We start from the raw sequence: 18,635 nt of genomic DNA on the forward strand, positions 1-18,635 counted from the left end.
GTCACATGCTCTGAACAGTGGATTATACTTAAGTGTACTGAAAAAGAAAAATTTAGTCATATATTGCTCTGAAGTGCTGCCCTGCTGTCCTATCTGCAGCTTAAAATAAGAGTGTTTCCAGTCTCTCAGTTTCCTCTCTTTGTCTTTTCCTTGACAAAGAAAACATGGACCGGATCTGATTGGTCATTTATAAGCTTACCCTCTGTAGGGGAGCTGAACTTCGTCTCATTTACAAATGTAGATAGATCAGATGGCTGTGGGTAATCCTGTTTATCTGTATCCAGATCCACAGTCATGCAAGTCCATTTCTGACTGGTTATGGAAGAAGCCAGTTTTTCCTCATCTGTCGCGTGAACCACGGTGGATATAACTGGGGGTGTTTCTGGAGTAGGCAGTGGAGTGGAATCCTGCACAGAACAAATGTTAACCGAATTTATTATCTTTCATTACCTCATCAAGCCATCAGTTAGAAATATTTGTCTGGATTCTTTTGTCTTTCTCCCCACCCCAATTTTGCTGTATTAATTCCATGCTACTTCTTACAGCTCCATATAAAATACTTGAGGAAAGAGACCCAGCTCATATCTGTAGCATTTGGAATTACACCAGGAATAACTTGTCTCAATAATTAGACTCTCTTTATCTGAACAATGAAACCCTTTTATAATGAACCCAGATACAGTAACTCCTCACTTAACATTGTAGTTACGTTTCTGAAAAATGCGACTTTAAGCAAAACGATGTTAAGTTAATCCAATTTCCCCATAAGAATTAATGTAAATGGGGGGGGTTAGGTTCCAGGGAAATTTTTTTCACCAGACAAAAAACTATATGCACCTCTACCCCGATACAACACTGTCCTCGGGAGCCAAAAAATCTTACCACTTTATTAGGTGAAACCACGTTATGCTGAACTTGCTTTGATCTGCGGAGCGCGCAGCCCCAGAGCACTGCTTTACCGCGTTATATCCGAATTCATGTTATATCGGGTCGCATTATATCGGGGTAGTTGTGTATTATATAGATATACACACAGTATACGTTTTAAACAAACAATTTAATACTGTTCACAGCTATGATGACTGTGAAGCTTGGTTGAGGTGGTGAAATGAGGGGGAGTTAACAGAAGAGGTATCTGAGCCTCTAGCTATTATCTTTGGGAAATCATGGGAGACGGGGGATATTCCAGAAGACTGGAAGGGGGCAAATATAGTGCCCATCTATAAAAGGGAAATAAAAACAACCCAGGAAACTATAGACCAGTTAGTTTAACTTCTGTGCCAGAGAAGATAATGGAGCAGGTAATTAAAGAAATCATCTGCAAACACTTGGAAGGTGGCAAGGTGATAGGGAATAGCCAGCATGGATTTGTAAAGAACAAAATCATGTCAAACTAATCTGATAGCTTTCTTTGATAGGATAACGAGCCTTGTGGATAAGGGAGAAGCAGTGGATGTGATATACCTAGACTTTAGTAAGGCATTTGATACGGTCTCACATGATATTCTTATAGATAAACTAGGAAAGTACAATTTAGATGGGGCTACTATAAGGTGGGTGCATAACTGGCTGGATAACCGTACTCAGAGAGTAGTTGTTAATGGCTCCCAATCCTGCTGGAAAGGTATAACAAGTGGGGTTCCGCAGGGGTCTGTTTTGGGACCGGTTCTGTTCAATATCTTCATCAACGATTTAGATGTTGGCATAGAAAGTACGCTTATTAAGTTTGCGGACGATACCAAACTGGGAGGGATTGCAACTGCTTTGGAGGACAGGGTCAAAATTCAAAATGATCTGGGCAAATTGGAGAAATGGTCTGAGGCAAACAGGATGAAGTTCAATAAAGATAAATGCAAAGTGCTCCACTTAGGAAGGAACAATCAGTTTCACACATACAGAATGGGAGGAGACTGTCTAGGAAGGAGTATAGCAGAAAGAGATCTAGGGGTCATAGTAGACCACAAGCTTAATATGAGTCAACAGTGTGATACTGTTGCAAAAAAAGCAAACGTGATTCTGGGATGCATTAACAGGTGCGTTGTAAACAAGACACGAGAAGTCATTCTTCCGCTTTACTCTGCGCTGGTCAGGCCTCAGCTGGAGTATAGTGTCGAGTTCTGGGCACCGCATTTTAAGAAAGATGTGGAGAAACTGGAGAGGGTCCAGAGAAGAGCAACAAGAATGATTAAAGGTCTTGAGAACATGACCTATGAAGGAAGGCTGAAGGAATTGGGTTTGTTTAGTTTGGAAAAGAGAAGACTGAGAGGGGACATGATAGCAGTTTTCAGGTATCTAAAAGGGTGTCATCAGGAGGAGGGAGAAAACTTGTTCACCTTAGCCTCCAATGATAGAACAAGAAGCAATGGGCTTAAACTGCAGCAAGGGAGATTTAGGTTGGACATTAGGAAAAAGTTTCTAACTGTCAGGGTAGTTAAACACTGGAATAGATTGCCTAGGGAAGTTGTGGAATCTCCATCTCTGGAGATATTTAAGAGTAGGTTAGATAAATGTCTATTAGGGATTGTCTAGACAATATTTGGTCCTGCCATGAGGGCAGGGGACTGGACTCGATGACCTCTCGAGGTCCCTTCCAGTCCTAGAGTCTATGAATCTATGAACAGGGAGGACTATTTCCCAGGGAATGCCTTACTGCTAAATGATGAACTAGCAATCGGCTGAGCCCCCAAGGGTTAACACATTGTTGTTAATGTAGCCTCTCAAACAAGGCAGCCCGAATACGAGGGAGGGTAGACAGCATAGCAGACAGAGACAGACATATTGTGTGTGGGAGAGAGTGAGAGATGCACATTGCCCCTTTAAGCAAGCTGACCCACTCTTAAATGCATTGTCTTTTTAAGTGGATCAGGAAGTTGAGATAGCAGCTGCTGCCCCAAGCCTCTCTGTCTCTCTCCGTGGGTGTCCCCTCCCTGCTCTATATGGAGAAGGGGTAAGTGGGGTGGAGGAGTAGGGGGACACCCTGACATTAGCCCCCTTTTCCTCTCCCCCTGAACAGCAAGAAAGAGTCTCTGGGAGCAGCTCCAAAGGAGAGGGCAGGAGCAGCACATGGCAGTGGGGAGAGGGACAGCTGAACTGCCGATTGATAGCCTGCAATTGCTAACCTGCCGGGCAGTTAGGGAACTTAGCGGAGCGGGAAGCTGATAAGGGGAGCTGATGGGGGGCTGCTGGTCCACCCTGGTTCCAAGCCCCCACCAGCTAACTGCAACAGGCTGCTCTTCCTGCAAGCAGTGGACAAAGCAGGCAGCTGCCAAAGGACGTTAGAAGGGATCATTTCACAACTTTAAACAAGCATGTTCCCTAACTGATCAGCAACATAACAACATTAACCAGGATGACTTTAAGTGAGGAAAGCAACAAAGAGTCCTGTGGCACCTTATAGACTAACAGACGTATTGGAGCATGAGTTTTCATGGGTGAATATACCCACTTTGTCAGTCGCATGAGGAGTTACTGTACTGCTTATTGTTGATAAGGTAGAATGAAAATCCTGACTTAAGCGTACTGAAATGTGCCAGCTGAAATTCATTTGAGGTGGGGCGGGAATTGGGGGGAAAGACCTCAGTACACAAGGGATCCACAGATTTTCTTTGCTGTCTTTACTGAACACTTTTTCATGCTATATTTTCCATAGCATCATTTATGGTGCGTGTGTAAGTTTCTAGATTCTGTTGATGCAGGTAAAAAAGATGGTTATTTGGAGTTGACGGTCATGCAGAGATTTTCAGGAGTTAAGACAGAAATATCTGCGGTTGGAGATCAGTACGTGACATAAGTGGCACACAAAATGCACAGTCTCCTAGGAATCCAAGCGTAATGGCCAGGGCAATTGACTTTTAGGGATTGTCTGCATGGCGAGTAAGTGCACGGGAAGCCAGGGCTGCCTACAGTGCACAAGCTTGCTGCTGGACAAACGTTCCATACTAAATGTTTTGTAATGTGCTTTGAAGTACTGCTATTTGAAATACTACACTCACCATGTAGATTAGCCCTGACACTTCCCTTATGGTAATGATCTCACATAACACAAAACACGGACTTCAGAGGTCATGAATCCTTCCCCTGTCTCTACAATGTCAGCCAGCTTAAATGGAAGGTTAGGATACATAACATGGGAGGTGGACAATGGCATGAAAAGAAATGTCCCAGATTAAAGTAGTGAGCCAAAGACTATTATCTTATACATGGTGCAGCCTTTGTTAACTCCTCTGAACAAGAGAAGCCGCCCACCAGTATTTTAAGATGACAAAAATATTATTTCTGTTCACATCCTCTGCAGAGTACCACACCTGCATTATTTGTACTTTTCTTTCAGCATATCATTTTTATCTGTGTCCATTGCAGTTTTCTGGTCTAATAGGTGAGATGAATTCTTCTGAGTGCTAATATCCTAAAGATATTTGTTCATTACTATACTTAGAAGATAGTACTTCCCAAAGAGTATTTCTGAACAGTCCAACTGGAATTCCAGGACAAATATCCAGTCTAACTGGGATTGTACGAATTAATCTTAAAACGGGAGAAAAAAATTAATAAACTTTACCAATGCTTACAACTACTCAAATATAACAATGTTACATCAAATTTACTTTCCTTCTATAAGCAAAACTAATGACTTATGTCAAAACAACACAGCATTTTACCTGAGAGGGCGCATCGGAGAGGGGAGACCTTTTTGGTGACTTTTTCACCCTAAATGTATCACTAAAAACAAAATTAAAACAGTAAATATGGCATACAGAAGAGAATCAGCAGCATATAACATTTAGCAATACAGAGCTAAAGAGAATAGTACCTCCTCTATAAGCCTTCCTGCTTTAAGACTCCTTTCATTACAAAGCAATACACTGAAAAACATGCTTTAAGTATTGCTTTTTATCATGCACTTTGGTACAGGACTTTGTTCCCTAAACCAGTAAGATAAACAAAGTAAGGGAGCTGAACAGCAGGATTGCCATGTGTCTAAATTCATTCAAAAAGGCTATTGAAGTCAAATATTGATAGGGAATGAGGATTACCCAGGGCACTAGGATAGGACTTGGGAGACCTTGATTCAAAAAGCCCCAGCCCCATCACAGACTTTCCTCTGGGACCTTGAGGAAGTCACCTAGCCTCTTTGTGTGTCAGTTCCCCAGCTGTAAAACGGGGATAATAGTACTTTCCTATCTCACAGGGTTACTGTGAGAATAAATACATTGACGATTGTGTGGCGGTCAAATACTATGGTAAAAGGGGCCGTATATGCATATAAGACAGATAAGAGATTAATTTCCTTGCCACATGTCAGCAGGTTTTTTATGAATTGCATATGAAGGCTTGTGGCAGGATATGCACATTGCTCCTAAGATTTCAGGACCAGATAATCACATTAAGTTCCCAGTGATGAGAAAGGAAATCCCACAAACTTGGACTTTCATGGTAAAGATGAATATATTTACTCACATGGCAATACTGGTTCAGGCTCTTCTAAATCCCAGAACATAAACTGTCAATACAATAGTTTTAACTACCGTTGTTGATTAATCGCAGATAACTCACACGATTAACTCAAAAAATTTAATCACGATTAAAAAAATTAATCACAATTAATCACAGTTTTAATTGCACTGTTAAACAATAGAATACCAATTGAAATTTATTAAATTTTGGATGTTTTTCTACATTTTCAAATATATTGATTTAAATTATGACACAGAATACAAAATGTGTAGTGCTCACTTTATATTACTTTTGATTACAAATATTTCCATTGTAAAAATGATAAACAAAAGAAATAGTATTTTTCAATTCACCTCATACAAGTACTGTAGTGCAATGTCTTTGTAATGAAAGTGCAACTTACAAACATAGATTTTTTTTGTTACAGAACTTCACTCAAAAACAAAATCATGTAAATCTTTAGAGCCTACAAGTCCACTCAGTCCTACTTCTTGTTCAGCCAATCGCTAAGAAAAACAAGTTTGTTAACATTTATGGAAGATAATGCTGCCTGCTTCTTATTTACAGTGTCACCTGAAAGTGAGAACACGCATTAGGATGGCATTTGTGTAGCTGGCATTGCCATATATGCTAAACAATCATATGCCTCATCATGCTTCGACCACCATTCCAGAGGACATGCTTCCATGCTGATGATCCTTGTTTAAAAAAAATGCATTAATTATATTTGTGAACTCCTTGGAGGAGAACTATATGTCTCCTGCTCCATGGTTTTACCTGCACTGTGCCATATATTTTGTGTTATACTAGTCTAGGATGATGACCCAGCATATGTTGCTTGATTTAAGAACACTTTCACTGCAGATTTGACAAAACACAAAGAAGGTTTCAATATTAGATTTCTAAAGATAGCTACAGCACTGAACCCCAGGTTTAAGAATCTGAAGTGCCTTCCAAAATCCGAGAGGGACAAGGTGTGGGGCATGCTTTCAAAAGTCTTAAAAGAGCAACTCTCTGATGTAGCAACTACAGAATCCGAACCACCAAAAAAGAAAAACAACCTTCCGTTGGTGGCATCTGACTCAGATTAAGAAAATGAATAAGTGTCAGTCTGCACTGCTTTGGATCTTTATCAAGAGAATCCGTCATCAGTATGGACACGTCCTTTGAAATGTTGGTTGAAGCATGAAGGGACATAAAAATATCATCCGGCACTTAAATATCTTGCGACGCCAGCTATAACAGTGCCATGAGAACCCCGTTCTCACTTTCAGGCAACATTGTAAACAAGAAGCAGGCAGCATTATCTCTTGCAAAAGTAAACAAACTTGTTTGTTTGAGCAATTGGCTAAAAAAAAGTAGGAATGAGTGGATCTTAGGCTATAAAGTTTTACATTGTTTTATTTTTTAATGCAGCTATTTTTTGTACATAATTCTACATTTGTAAGATCAACTTTCATGATAAAAAGATTGCACTATAGTATTTGTATTAGGTGAATTGAAAAAATACTATTTCTTTTGTTTTTTACAGTGCAAATATTTGTAATAAAAAAATATAAACACTGTACACTTTGTATTCTCTGTTGTAACTGAAATCAATATATTTGAAAAATGTAGAATAAAATGATTAATCGCGATTAATTGTTTTAATCGCTTGATAGCCCTAGTTTTAACCCTTCAAAGCATGGTGTTTTCCAGTCAAAGACATGGAAAGGAGAATACCCACACATTATCATGTGTGTATATATATATATATATATATATATATGTAAGGTACGCTGCCTGTATGTGTGTTCGCCATTTCCAAAAGGTTAAAAATTCCCTAAAAAGAACATTCCCAGATAGATGCAAGATCTACCGCTGCTCCAGATGCAAGCTGCCAGACCAGACCTAACTGGCTTTTGACATTAGGTGGAAGAGGCAAGTGAACAGCCTGCACAAATTCACACCGAGTTACTCAATAATAGTGAAAATTATAGCTCTGCTCTGATCAATGACTTGCAAGGCAACAAAAGGAGATTATAGTGAAGCATTTCAAATGATAGAGAATAAGTCAATACTTCACCTATAAACATATATGACCAAAAAAACTGGCCAGCTGTTCACTGGTATAAGTATTCTATACCGGTTGTTAATTACTAAGTCTGATAATATACATAGTGAGAATAATTGTTTCCTTTAAAAAGTACTTACAAACATTAGATAGTGTTTAAGAAAGAATGCCTGTACAGTGTTGTATAATACAATATTCTATTAATCAAGCTAATAAGTAAGTGTCAATGCTTTAGCTGAGGGCATCAAATATATATAGTTTTAAAAAAACAGTCCTTCTAGACAGGCAACCAGACACTGACATAATAGCTTCCCTCAAGCTTATTCACAGCCAGGCAATTTCACTTAAAATAACTTTTACATAAGCCAATAAAAATAACACCGTAAAGCTCCATGCCCACTAATTCTTGATCATGCTGCAAATTAAAGTAAAATTATTTTTTTAAGAAGCCCATAAATCATTAACAAAGTATAAGGCACTTTCACCATAACAGGCCCGTTAGATTAAATTTACTTACAACAGAGAACATACAGACATCACATCTTCTACCATCCTAAGACAAATAAGACAAAGAAAAGAGAGACAGACAGAAGGAACTGACAAAAAGGATAAATCTGGAGACATTCTGTTAATGTGTTAGAGCAAAATCATCATACATTTTCGATATCTTAGGAAGTCTGCACAGCCTTAAAACATTTTTAATGAGAAGGGGGAGAGAAGAGAGGTGATAATTTCTAAACCAGTTTATGTTCTTAAATTCAATATATTTTTCTGACATGTTTTCATCTTATAAAAACCATTTTTTCATAGCAGAGGCCTATCAATTTAATTACTCTCAATGCTTTACCCATTCTTGCCTTTCCTGAGGTAGCCATCTGCTTTCTTTTCAAGATAGAGCACTAGTTAATACACAGTATATTAAAAAAAATGTTCCCAAGGAAATTAGTAGCAATTAAGTTTAAAGAAACAGGAGAACACTAGGTTCTTTTATGACTATTGATCTATCAGTAAAAGGCAGCAGAAACGGCTCCTAGTCTGTGTATTTCAAATTACTTCCACACTCTAAGAAAGAAAGAAGGAAATTTCTTTAAGTTTTTGCATTTTTGGCTCTTAATGAAATCATAGTTCAAAGTGAATGCTCTGGAAACTGGGACAGTTCTATTTGAATAACCAGGGCTATAAAAAGTCTTTGTCCGTTTCCATGCTTGTCAGCTTTAATGCCATATTTTTAAGCAGGATGATCTTGAAAGCTGGCACCTTCCATATCTAAACACAGTCTTTTGAAATGGTCTGGATGCTTCCCAACCATCAATACAGGGGAGAGTTGAGGTTCAGATCTAATTGGGCCACCCATTCTTCGTTCATAACTAGCGAGCATTGAGGGAGTAGCTGCTGCTCTTTGCTCAGTATCATCTCAGCAAAATGATCTGTCTCAGAACCACAGTTAAATATTTAGAGACATGACTGGAATGCAGTTTGAGTTGAGCTGAAATCCATTCCCAAGCCTGTTCTTTTAATAGAGTGGTGAGTGAGTGTTTAGAATGTTTACGCTTTTATTCCAGGATGATAACTCATGTGTAGTGCCACTAATGTGCGCTGTAGAATCAGGCGCACTGTACTGTTAGTGATGCTTAAGCTAGTGACTCACTCTTAGGCATCCTACAGGTCTAGCCTGGAAATCACCATGCTCCCCTCATTAAACAATACGTTTTCAAAGCAGTCTGCAGGGATTTCTCCCTGCAACTCTCAATGTTAACAAAGACTCTTGGTGTTGAAAAACTAACCCTTAAACTAGTTTTTAAAAATAAATAAATACAATCTTAGGCTATTACAGTATCAGTTTAAACTGAGCCAAGCAGTTCCTGAAATGAAGATCAGCAAGATAAATCACCATTTAAGGTCCTTCACTTTAATAGCTTGCTTTCTTCTTCTAGGAGCTCCCCTGAAGTATTTGTGACTGGGCTCCCCAAATGGTGGTTCTCCTGCAGTGGATTCCGTTGAGCAATCTCATGTCATGGACTCTTATGTGGGGAGAGGACAGACTGGGGCACAGACACAGTGTTGCCCATTTCACCCCCCAACAAGCCCCGCAGTAAATCCCCTACAAGAATATTATAGCTGTAGGCTGCACTCTCATTAACATGCAGCTCCTGCACACTGGGGACAACCACTTACATGGATCCCAGAGGCTGCTATGGGCAGGTGACAAAGGCAGCTATGCTGCCTGGAGCCAGGGAAGAGTGACAGAGGGCAGATCAGCCTTGTACATCCCGCAGACCTGAGATATTTGGGAGTGGGTAAACCCCAGTGAAAGATTACAGAGAAAATTCTGGGGAAGGAACTTCGTGGAGTGCCTCACTAGCTTCTGAAGTTTTTCCAGGCGATGGGGCAATCTGGATCAGTTTGTCCCATTGCAAACCTCTGTTCTCAATGATTAAATAACGCAAGGCTTGTCCTGCAATTTACAATACATGGGCTTGCACACTGACTTTAGTGGAGCTCCATATAGGCACAGGGGACCTCTTCCTTGTAGTAAATTGCTGGACTAAGGCCTTGAATATTAAAATCCTCTCTAGAATGAAATTCAAATCTCACACACACAGATGCACTTTTTAGTCTTGTTATTTTTGTTCAAACTTGAATGTTATTCTTGGGGAATTCTTTAGGTTTTAGGAATACTGCGGAAAATATCCTCTCTCAGTAGACAGTTTTTAAATTTCTCTGGCACTTACTCTGAACTCCAGGCATTTCCCAAAATTTAAAACACATCAGAAAATCTGGCATCTCCCTCAAAAAAACTGAAGTCAGTCTGCCCAACCGTATCATAGCTTATAACAACCATTCGAGTAATTCAAAAATGGCTTCTACTTCAAAACGCAAAACATCCCCAACCACATACAAATCTGGCAAATGGCTGGAGTTAGAAGCCTAACTCATGCCAGGAAATAAAAGGCATAATTGGACATTCTCCATCCTTCATTTCATAGCATTATGGAGTTTACGTTTGGTTTTACAATGATTGCTTTTTCTTTAGCTCTTTGGTCTTTTGTTAGTTTTAGTGACAAACTTAAATCTTAAGATGTAGTATGTTATCTTTAATTAGCAGACACTACTAAAGTTATAAAGGGACTTTCAGAGAGACCTTATTAGATATGTTCTCTGTTTATCTGAAATGTAAAATCCTGTGAATAAAATCTGTGGTAATTAATTCAAAGAAAATGATGTCTGAGGGGATAAAATAGCAGAAGTGCGCATCAGCAAGTTAACTACGTGGGAATCAGTACCACTGGATACCGAGTTTTATTAACCAACCAATCAAATGTAGCAGCTGGAACCATTTCTCCCACACCTTGTTCTATGAACATAGAAATAGGAGATAAACCAAGGGATTTTTGATCATCTTGTGAATCCTGAAACTACTTTTATAGAAAAATGTTTTCAAAGGTTACAGCCTCACATTAAAAAAATATGAAAAAACCCCAGGAATTCAAACTAGTAAAAATAAGACAGTTTTCCATTTCTCATACATATACATAAAAAAACCACTGGATGAAAACATGGCCCTACTGAAGTCAATGTGAGTTCTGCCACTGATTTCATTCACTATATCCCACAAACCCTAACTCACACGCGTACTCTTCCTTCATGTGAGCAGTCCCATTAGCTTCAATAGGGGTTTGTGTGTGTAAGGACTACTCGCACAAGTAAGGGTTCACAGGCTTGGCCTTGCATTAGCAATAGGCCAGAGAATTATTTTTTCCCATTGCTGAACTCACTGCACAACAAGTAAGATAACACTGAAAATGAGGCACAAAAATTGCTAAAGGCCCAATCCTAGTCCCAATGAAGTCAATGGGCATTCAGGCACTGATGTCAGTGGGAGTAGGACTGGGCCCTTAAATGTCCAACATCCAATTATTAATCCAGTGACATGGTCTGGGTTAGTTTCCCTGGGTTTTCACTACAAGTTATTTGGTGCTGGGAGCAACATGGCATTGATGATGTACAGGAAAGCCTCTGCCTACCATGGTAAGCCATAAACATAAATCCAGTTGTCTAGGAATGCATTTGTCAGCACGTTTCTAACCTTACTGACCCCCCTGAATTATAAAACTATAGTAATTATGGTGGGGTGCAAGGAGGAGCACTTCATAATCCAGAAACACCTCTACACTTTAACTTACGTTTTTAGTGGAGTCTTCTTCTTTTTTGCAGGTTTATTTAGATTGTCTCCTTCAGTTCCATTTGTTTCATTGCCATTGGCTGGTATCTCAAAGGATGCTGGAGATTTAGAAGGTGAGCTGGTGATCTTTGAAGACGGCCTGAAAGTGTCAATTGAGTCCTCGCACGTGTTTGGATCAAAACTGTATGTTTGTTGAGGCAATTTGGGAGATTCTTGCATTTTTGTAGTGGAAGAGAAGGGGTTAAAGTTGGGATCATCCCACTTGTCAATATCAAAAGTATAAGAGCCTTTTGAAATTGGGATATCATTTGGATCAGCGAGGGACTTGGTTGGTGTGGTGGGAGCATTGTCAAGCTTTTCCACTGTCTTTTTAGTCTTTGGCCTCCTTAGTGGCATTTTGGCACCAGATTTTTTACCTGCTTTTTTGGGCGGGGGAGTGCTTTCCTGCTGGTCCTCTCTGCTGCCCTTTTCCTCAGAATAATCAAACTCTAGTCTCACAGCCAGACCTCTGACCGGAGGATCCTCTTGTCCTCCAGTGTCAGATGGAGTCACCTCCACGGCCTCTGGTGCCGTTGTAAGAGGTTGGGTTTTTTTACTGGCAGGTGGAGAGGTTTGCACTTTGCTTCCCCCAGTACTAAATGTACTAATCTCTTCAAAATTCTCTCGATCAAAGGGATAGGAAGCTTCAGGCACAGCACGGGCCTCCTGTTTCTCGGTAAAGATTTGGGAAGGTTCGGTACATTCAGGTTTAATTGATTCAACCTTGACCTCAGACACCAGTTTTTCTTCACTTGGGACAGAAGCTTGTTGGCTAATGTCAGATGTTTCTTGTTGTGTTTCTTTCACTGGTGGAGAGTCTGCAGATTTTTTTGCGGATTGCTTCTTCTTTAAGGAAGGTGGCCTGGGTTTCTTTGTTCGCTTAAGAGTACTAGAAGCACTACTTGAACCAGTATTGAACAGGTCTGCCGTTGGAATTACTGTTTCATTATTGTCAAGATAGGAAACACCATCAAAATCACTAGCTTGCAAACTAAGAGACCGAGACAAAGTAGATCTGGAAATTGGGACAGAATCTGTGGATTTTCTTCGAACATTCACTTTAGGGTCACGATTCTTAGCTTCTAGAGTGCTAGGTTCTAAGGTATGAAAAGAATCTACCAACTCAATGTTATCAAAGTCTAAGTTGTAAGTCCCACTGCTGGCTATAGGCTTATCCTCATCAAAGACAGTAGAAAATGAATGGGAGGGAGGACGGAATGGGCTTTCTTCAACTGATTCACTATGTGATGCATCAATTATGGACACAGTATCAGAACAAAATCCTATGGGAACAAACAGAAAAGTCAGTGAATGAAACACATCAGTCATTAAACCCAAATGCTTTTCTGTTTAAGTATTGTATTACTTTTTATCTAACAAATATACCAAAAATGGAACAAAACAAAAAAATACAACTGAGACAAATGGACTAAATCATAAGTTAAAGAATATATGTACACTGGGGCATATTTAACTCATGGTATAAATGCAAAAGAACATTTGAACAGCTCTTTTTCCCCTCTTGTAGTGTGGTGACAATAAACTATATACACTTGTAAAGGTTTACATGGAGTAAAATATTCTAAATACTGGGTGATCTGACAATCAAATACTGGTTCACTCACACTTCCCCTTAGGATAATGGTTTAATACCTTGCCTTTACAGAATTGTATCAAAACATACTCTCTTTACAGTTGCTGGTACTGCAGTCCTCTAATTTGACTGAAACTTCAGTGACTTGCATATTTTTCTCCCAGTTTAATGTCCCCACATTCCATCTTGACCATCCTTCCAGTGCAAGAGAAGACTGGGTGTGGCTTTCTTTCCAAGGTTTATCAACACTACTCTTGTTTTGGCCGGAGTGGGTGGGGGCAGGGGAAGAGGGAAGAGTAGGAGAGTCAAAATTCAGAGTTGAGTTGATTACTCCATTTTTATATCTTTACATATGAGGTACTGAGAATTTCAATTTAAAAAAAAATCAAAATAAAATAGGGAAAGCAGGCAAAGAGAAAGCAGACTGTAGAAACATTTCTGAAATTAAACTTTTCCATTAGACACAAGATTGGAAACTGTCTCACTTTACTATATTTTTTATCATTAGTGGGGGAAAAAAACCCTATTTGTTAAAGTTCTACAACCAGAATTCTCCCTCTTATAATTAAAGAATATAGATCTGTTCATGACAAGGTCTTCCAAAGAGATTAACAGAAGCCCATGACTTGGGACATTTAAAACTAAGCTGTTAAAGCAGAAGCAAATACATTTTAGGACGCAGGCAGAGAAGGAAATGGATTAACTGACCTTGTGACGGAGATGGCAGCTTCCTGCCATATCCTGGAAAATCTTATTGAATCAAGTTTAAGTATCTTAGCCTCTCATTTTATTAAAATGGAAATGCGTTATTGTGGGATTGTATGTAACTTGTTTAGGAGACCTGCCTAACATAAATCTTGGGAAGTGTTATGTGCTTAGGCGTGCTCTTTTAAACAATGGACTAAGACAAGAATGAACTGTTAATTGAGTAGACTTCCTAGGAAATATTTGGGAAGAGAGCAATACAAATGACCCACCTCCAGATCCATCCTTTTGAAGCTATGCCTTGAGCAGAACCCATTGTCTGGCTGATTACCTATTCACAGCCTCTTCAAAGACTCCAACTCGACAAAGGGCTGACTCTCAGATGCATGGGAGGTGTTTAAAGGACTGACTGTTCATCAGCCAGCATCATTATATCATTATTGTAGTCGGGGGGGGGGAGGTCTCTGGTAAGCTTATTAGCATGCATGTAGATTCTTTTATTGTTTTTTTATATGGTTTCTCTGTAATGCTTTCATCTTAAGAACAAATGTGCTTGCTTAGAAAGAGTTGTGCAGTAGCTTCATTATGGCAATTACACTGTTTGCCATTTCTGAAGAGAAATGCAAAGCAGGCTTGTTTAGGCAGCATGACTTTGCTGGGGAATTCAGAGCATAGGCTGAGAGTGGTACAGCCTGGAAATATCCCAGTCAGGAGGGAGGGAAATGTGTGTCTCTGCCCAAGAGAGGCAACAGATGGGGAGCCAGAAGTCTAAAAATGGGTGCCCTGGCTGTATCATAGAGGGAGATTACAGATTCAGTTGCCCTGAACTGTGACAAACCCATTAGATCTTTTTCCTTCTCTAATCTCATCCTGCTCTAATCTCAGTTATGTGGATTACAAAAAAATTCTGCAAATCCTGATCATCACATGCTGTCATCACAGTGGCAGAAGATAAACATCATGGTCTGGATTCTCTTCTATGCCAAGGTCTGCTTAATGTAGAGTCCTCGGGGTTGTGGCAGGGAACAGGATATGGCTCTCCAGTTCTGACTCTCACTGTGGTTTCAGAGCAATTTCTAGAGTCTAGCTTACTCTAAATATAACCAACTGTTTATGGTCCCTAAGAGACCATCCATGAGTTGAGAATTGGTGGAGCCCTTATGCTGAGCTGGGGGTGCTTGACACAGGATCTAGCTTGATTTTCCCCATCTCTCAGCAGGAGAAATTCTCAGATGGCTAGATTTCAGCCCCTCTGTGTCACCTGAGAAGTACAGAAGAGCTGGATAGCAAAAGAGATCCTGGGGTCATGTCATAACACCAGCTTAGCAATGCCTTCACTACATGGATGACGCTCAGATGGCTGGAGAGGGCTGGTATTCTGGGGTTGCAGCTAGTCATTTTCTCTCTGTACTATAGGGACAGGCCCCCAGAGCAGAGGCTCTTCTTGGCTGTCCCCTTGCAGACAGCCCACCCCTTCACAGCACTCTAAAACTAGAATTCCTAGCCATAGCTTCTCAGGGATTTGCATTATACCATAAAAATGTAATATACACACACTGTATTGTGATGTTTGCATCTATCAAATTCTAACCTGCCATTTTGGGTGAAGTCCAACATAGTGGATTTCAGCAGGTTGATATTTAAAAATGTGTCCACGCCTCTTTAGCAAGCAGATGCCCATTTGCCAACTTGTGGAAATGCCTCTTATAAGAAGTTTAATTTTTGCCTACATCTATTCTGCTCTCAGTAAAACAAAACAAACTTAGAAAATTAAGACATCAGAATTTGTAAAGATGATCAGAAATAGTGCCAGTCTTATTGGTTTATAAGTTAGCTATAGATTCTGAAAATGGATATTTTGCCAGGGCTGTGTCATTAGTGGGATCCATGAGTCTTTCTTCATCTAATACTGACTTAACTCTTCCCCAAATACCTTAGTGATATGTACCATCCCTAAGAATCATTAATGAGTAACAAATGCATTATCATTTTCTCTTGAAACAGAAAAGGAAGTCCTTTAAATTCAGATTTCAGGCGCAAGGACTTTGCAGACCAAATTCATGGTTAACACACTGCTGATGACTGCATTGGTTTGGCCTTATTACCTTCCAATTCTTCTGCTCTGCTTGTGTTCAGTAAACACAGTTCTAGCTACAGGCAGAGACCACAGGGTATTCACAGTTGGTTTAAATACTAGAGCAAGGCATGCGGTCATCTGATTATAACTACTGATTTCGGGAAAAAATCATTTTTTAAAAAGACATTTTACGGCTTATTTGCCAAGGTGTTTTAAAATATGTTGAAACAAAGACTAGCAGTAAAGTGGAAAGCTACAAAATAAGCACTCACAGTAACTGAATGGATATTTGCTGGTTACCATCCTTTCACTTGTATTAGAATCAAATACATTTATCTACGAATAGTAACCAATAAAATAAGACTGTATTTGGATTTTTTCAAAGACAGCACTGTAGTCTTTCAGATTAAAAGCATTAAGGAGTTATAGAATAGTGCAGAATCTGGTAACATTCCTATTTCCTCCATCACCATCCGTCCTCCATCACCATAACAAATTTAAGCAGTGTGCCCATACGATACATACTTCATCAGATATTACTGTCTTTGACTGTTCATTTTTTTTCAGTCATTAATAATGACAGAATGTTAAACAACAATTTGTTACCTTTTTTCTTGTCTGGACCTGACATACATTAATTATTTCCTTATACTACGCAAGTCATTTCAAAAGTGTGGCTAGCATAGAGTTGTCACTGTCACTTCATTGTGATAAAGATTCACTAATAGAGCTAGTTGGAAAATTTTAGAACAGTTTTCTGTTGGAAAATGCGGCTGCGTCAAAATCGAGACAGAACCAAAATTCTGAAATCTTGAAATTCTCCATGAAATTACATTTCTTTTTCCTGCACAGTTCTGCCCGTTAATACTTTGCATTATGGTAGCACGGATGAAAGAGAAACACAAATAAATAATAGTAGTAAGAATAGATTAAGTCCTTACTGTTATATTTTACTACTAGATCCTGTGGATAGAAAGCTTCAGAGGCAATTATGTATCGGTGTGAGGATTTTGCCAGGAATATTATTTATGAACATAAAGAGCTAGCAAACTTGAAGACAGCAGACACTTTCTAATTCATCACCTTCAGATCAACCCTGACGTTTTCAGATTTTTTCACTGGAATTCTAGCTACACAATTCCATTTTCTCTTTGAAAATTTAGTGAGTTATGTGAATTAAAAAACGGACAGACTGTGGTTTTCTTTAAAATGAATGCTAATCAGGTGGCAATATTTTAAGAGTGTGTATTTTTTCTTCTTACTCCAAAAGGGTTGTGTTTGGGTTCAGTCTTGCTGAATGTTTTTTAATTAGAGTTGCCGTTGCCAGCTGAGCTGGTGTTCATTTTTCACACTACGAGATCATTTTTTGACACTGATCAGCCTACTGCTAAGGAGACACCAGAAGTGTCACAAAACTCTAGTATTAGTCTAATCTGTACACTTTACATGGGAATGGCGTGGAAGATAGCTAAATGCAATTAATAATAATAATAAATGACTGAATAGCTCTAATATGTCAGCATAGTCCAAGATGTAGGTTAGTGTGAAATGAAAAGGGATTCCAACAAGGAGTCTTCAAAAATTGTGTTAATAATAATAAAAAATAACATAATATTAATAACAAAGGCTTTCATTATGGCAGGCATCAAAAGGACTGAGGCCCCATTATGCTGGGTACTGTACAAACGTATATAAAAAGATGATTTCTGCCCTGGAGGGCTTACAGTCTAAAAGACAGAAACAAATAATGGATTTGGGATGGGAATACATCATAAAGCAAATTAACATGGCAAGGAAAAAGCCTGAGTAGTTACATTATTTGCTTTTGTTGATGGTTAATTTCTTTAAGGATTTAAGTTCTCCTGCAGCCAGCTATAGGTAATAAAAGAACAAACTGTTTAAGAAAGCTGCAATGCTTTCCAACAGTTTGAAATAAAACAATGTTGAAATTCTGTTGACAGCTCCACATATAATGCAGACGCTGATTCCTGCCTATTACGTTGTTTCCCACACCCCCTTCCCTCCCGCAACACACTTCTGATCCACTCCTTTACTTATTCCTGGAGTCTAGTGCTCTGCAGTGTACATTTTGTAATTGCACTGTCAATTTTTGTTATTATTTTCTGAATACATCCAAAATATGGGCTTGTGGTAGAAATTACTTGTTACGTTGCTGTGGGACTCCCGCTACATTACATCATCAATGTCTTTTGATGATAGAACTGCAGCGGAGGGAGACTTGAATTGTACTTACTGTTGTGAGACAATGCAGCTTTATTACTACAGAGAGCTTTTTAGACCATGCTCTTTTGACATTAGAAGTGCATCAACAGAGCAGTGAATTTTGCCCTTTCACAAAGTGATCTAAGCAAAAGGGTAATACTACGTACAACATTTTATCACAAAGGCTCCAGTTTGTTCATTAAAGAACGCAGTACGAAATACACAGATTATGCAGTCATAAGAAAGGGAAATGCGCTCCTGTGCAGAGGGCCAGCATGAACTCTAATGTACCACTTAAATCTCACTT

At 39.2% G+C, this 18,635-nt stretch overlaps 1 protein-coding gene across 13 annotated transcripts in view; it reads right to left on the minus strand.

Moving 5' to 3' along the window:
* Window positions 1–18,635, minus strand: part of TACC2 (transforming acidic coiled-coil containing protein 2) — a 235,694-nt gene that overhangs the window by 45,985 nt on the left and 171,074 nt on the right. For 7 of the 13 annotated variants that reach the window (XM_050958914.1, XM_050958913.1, XM_050958906.1 and 4 more), the window contains 4 exons: window positions 11,692–13,012; window positions 8,025–8,060; window positions 4,659–4,719; window positions 200–407 (listed from right to left, as the gene is read on the minus strand). In XM_050958914.1, the coding sequence (XP_050814871.1) occupies window positions 200–407; window positions 4,659–4,719; window positions 8,025–8,060; window positions 11,692–13,012 (1,626 nt within the window). The remainder of the gene's footprint in view (window positions 1–199; window positions 408–4,658; window positions 4,720–8,024; window positions 8,061–11,691; window positions 13,013–18,635) is intronic. The other 6 variants (XM_050958918.1, XM_050958916.1, XM_050958911.1 and 3 more) reach the window with 2 other exon arrangements.

This window comes from Gopherus flavomarginatus, chromosome 6 (genome assembly GCF_025201925.1).
Source record: "Gopherus flavomarginatus isolate rGopFla2 chromosome 6, rGopFla2.mat.asm, whole genome shotgun sequence".
Taxonomy (NCBI): Eukaryota; Metazoa; Chordata; order Testudines; family Testudinidae; genus Gopherus; species Gopherus flavomarginatus.